This window comes from Cyprinus carpio, chromosome B5, assembly GCF_018340385.1.
Source record: "Cyprinus carpio isolate SPL01 chromosome B5, ASM1834038v1, whole genome shotgun sequence".
Taxonomy (NCBI): domain Eukaryota; kingdom Metazoa; phylum Chordata; class Actinopteri; order Cypriniformes; family Cyprinidae; genus Cyprinus; species Cyprinus carpio.
Window position 1 is genome coordinate 10,959,829 of NC_056601.1, and position 3,961 is coordinate 10,963,789.

The window sequence follows — 3,961 nt, forward strand, 5'->3', positions numbered from 1 at the left end:
TCATTATTTACTTAATAATCGATAGGCTAAATTAAGCACATTTCTTAAGTGGCATCATTTCGCTGGAAGATCCAATGCTGCTATATTAATATGCGGTTAACAAATCGAGAGACCTTGTCTTTTAAGTTGGTAAAGTTGCGCTTGTGGGAGGAGAGCATCAGTTTCCACCGCTGTGGCTCGCGTTCAAATTCCCATTGCCTGTCCCAAAGCTGTGTCAGAATGAAAGTGATCTTCAAACCGTTTGCATCAAAAGACTGAACATCTGGAGGACATCATCGCTGCTGCAGCTTCATTCGCGGTTATGTAGAAACAACAGTCACAAAGATGACCGTTCTCTTCTCACTGATTTTCGGAGGCGATGCACTTCTTCAGTGGATTTGGGACTTCATATATGCGGAACGTCATGTGCTCCTCAGGTCACCCCACATTAGCGTGTGCGCAGCTTTTAGCACTCATCTCATCTTCTCTGTTCCCTTCATGCTTCTGGACGTGTTCAGTCCACACGTGGGATGGCTCCATAAGTACAGGATATGCCGTGAAGTCGTTGGCTTTCATCAGTGGTTTCGATGTGCTACTCGAATTTTATGGAAATACATGGTTGGCGTTTTACCGTTAACTGCGCTGTTTCTGTCGGTACGGCGCACGCATTTCCCGGAGAGAGCACCGTCTTGTTTCCATGCCTTCAGGGAATGTGTATCGTGCATGCTCATATTCGATACGCTCTTCTTCTTTTGTCATTACACCATTCACAAGTAAGCATCACACATCTCACATGTCAGAATGTGGAGGTTCCAACATTGCACGTGTGGAGATGTGAAACTTTGAATGACAAAGTTTTAAATCTTATAATCATTTATTGTCGTTTTTAACAGTTTTACTAAATTAAATGCTAATCTGGCCTACACTGGTATTGGAACCGGTTGGCATTCTCAAGAAAATCCGAATAAACACAAATGAGTGTTAAAAAAGTGTTTAGTCTGTCCTCATATAGGACGAATTTGAACAGTTACAGCCTTTAAGCTTGGACTTTAGGCTACAGCTTTGAAAAATACATCTTTTGTATGTATATATGAATCAAATTTGACGTTTCACATCACATTTTGTAAAAAAAAAAAAAAAAATGTAGTTTTCGCCAGAAGACACACATGAAGTGGGTGGGGTTTATGAGAAAAAAGATGTATTTCGTTTATGCTTTTCATATTGCTTTAATGGGTTTTTTTTTAAGCTTAGTGGGCTTATTAAGAACAACGGGGGTCATTAGCGCATCCTTAAAAGCCCTATGGCCCTTTGTGAAAAAAACAAAACAAAAGAAAGATACTTATTTTTAGATTATAATGATAAAGGATTATTAATTTAATAATTAAAAATGTAATTATAATTCAATAAATGTAATAGCCTCATTTTAATTTAATTTATTATTTCAGTATAATAATATTGCTTTTATATAATCTTAAAAATTTAATTTAAATTAATTTAATTTTAATTTCATTTTAAATTTAATATAATCTAATAATAATAATAATAATAATGCATTCACCAGAATTTAGAAAAATAGCTATGGTGGAAAATATCTCAATAATGAAACCTTTAACACCAGATGAAAAGGAAAAATGACAAACAAATGCTATGAAATTGCTATGAAACAAATAAATAATCTCCTGTGTTCTGTTCTGTAAGGCTTATATTGTCATAAATATGTGAGATATTATGAAATGCCAAAAGTGATTTAAATTAACCAGGAGCAGAGAATCTTTGGTGAAAATTGTCCCAGAGAGTTTTAATGTTTCTTTTCGGTCAAATTGCAGATCGTATGGCAATTTCAAAAGCTGACCTGAAAATGAGATTACCGAATGGACTCACCTGCTAGTGTAGTTCAGTGTGTAGTTGTGTAGTGTCTAGTGTAGTTTCTATATAAGACAGAGTGGACAAGACACGTAAAGCATGCATCTGGCCAGATTTCAAACGCCATCACCTTCTCTGTAAAAATCTCTGTATATGCTAGAAGCATGTGCATTAGCAGTGCCATGATTCCAACTACTTTATAAATTTAGATTCACAAATATAAGGAACACACATAAACTATCATGTGCACAGCTCAAAATTTCATATAGAAAAAACACACATTAATTCCACACATCTCACTCTTGTTGTCTCCGCTTGTAAATTTAGCAAGGCCCATATTTATGCATAATATATGTATCTTTTTATATTAAATATTTTCATTCATATTTATATAATATTATTATATATAACTACATCAAATGTCTGTATTTTTCCCAGAATTCCCTGGCTGTACCACAACGTCCACCACATTCACCATCTAAACAGGGACACTTTTGCTCTGGCGGCTCAAGACGCCAGTATTTCTGAACTGCTGTCTCTACAAACCCTTGCATTTATAAGTGCCATGCTTGTGGGCTGCCACCCTTTTAGCGAAATCCTTTTCCATCTGGTTAACACCTGGATGGCTGTGGAGGATCACTGTGGATATGACTTCCCTTGGTCACTGCATCGGTTGTTGCCATGCTTTGGCGGGGCACCGCACCACCTGGCCCACCATCAGCAATTTAAAGGGAACTTTGCCCCTTACTTCAGACACTGGGATTACATCTTTGGGACCTCATTGCCCATTTTAGTAAATGAGAGAGGCCATAGATAGGGTGAAACCAGGTCAATTTGGGCCATTACAGGACAGTGAGAATGAGACTATTAAAAGTCTCCAATTGTATCTGATTTCACCCTATATGAATTGACATAAAATAACCCAGGTTTTGCAAAGACTTTCAAAATCTCTTACTGGATTAAACCCAGCCTGGGAACATGAAGTTAATTATGTTTATAATAATTAGATAGCTTAGATTCTTGGTCTGATTTTGTACTCAGCCTAAATTGTGGAGAAATATTATGTACAATTTTTAATACATTTGCATTACAACTTTTTCATGTTGTATATTTTAAGATTTTGGTTCCAAAACTTTCCAAACTTTTTTTTGAGTTTCCGCCAAAATCAGTATTATATCTGCTGAGTATTGAAAAGTCCATTTTTAATTTTACGCAAAACGCGATATCCGCGGAGTTATTCTGTCATGTTTTCTCCTTTTTTTTCCAAACCGCAACAAACGCCAGTCTCCTTTCTTTGCAGAATGCGATATAACCGCTCAACCAATCACAGCGCACCATTCCGAGTTACAACTAACTGCAGAACTGCAGAACACTTATGTCACAGCAGTCTCAGACAGCAGCGCCACGCCAGCAGCATCAGGCCAGAAGTGGGCGGAGCAAAAGTTATCTTGCTAGGGATAGAGCCTCATAGTGTTTTGGATGGAAACGACAATGGCAATTGTATTTATATAGCACTATTTACTACAACCAGAGTTGACCAATGTGCTTTACAACATAATATCTGAAAACAGCAATAACACAATAAAAAATAAAAGTAAAACCAAGAAAAAGGAAAGAAAAAATATTATTTTTAAAGTGTTAATCTATGTTGATGTCAAGTCAGCATTTTATTATAAGGATTTAATCAGATGATAGATAGATGAGGTAGATAGACAAAAGAAAGCTTGATGATTTGAATATTTTAATTTAATTTTTTATTTTTATTTAATTTTTTACAATTACAAAAAGATACAAAAGATAAAAAAATTATAAAACTAAAGAAAATAAAACTAACAAATGTTAAAGCAAAGCAGGCACACATTTAACAATAATTATCAAAATTGATAAAAGAAAAATAAAATAAATTAAAACTTGAGAAACATGGAATTTATTTTAGGCACCTTTTGTCCAACTCATCGAGAAAACTGTCCATATTATCCTTATATTGGAATTAGAAAACAAAAGGTTCTTTGGCCAGTTGCTGGTCGTCAGCCATTAAGGCCCGTGAAAGCTGAAGAAGAGCTTTCTTCTGGTCTTTCTCTTTCAGTTGGAGGAACCTCAGCTCTCTCACAGAGGTTTT

At 35.6% G+C, this 3,961-nt stretch overlaps 1 protein-coding gene across 1 annotated transcript; it reads left to right on the forward strand.

Annotated features, from left to right (window-relative positions):
• The first annotated feature begins 236 nt into the window (after nt 1–236).
• On the forward strand, nt 237–2,959 carry LOC109075736 (cholesterol 25-hydroxylase-like protein). Its single transcript, XM_019091588.2, has 2 exons — nt 237–752; nt 2,281–2,959. The coding sequence occupies exons 1-2, from the start codon at nt 325–327 to the stop codon at nt 2,657–2,659; spliced, it is 807 nt and encodes a 268-aa protein (XP_018947133.1). The 5' UTR covers nt 237–324; the 3' UTR covers nt 2,660–2,959.
• Nucleotides 2,960–3,961: the final 1,002 nt, after the last annotated feature.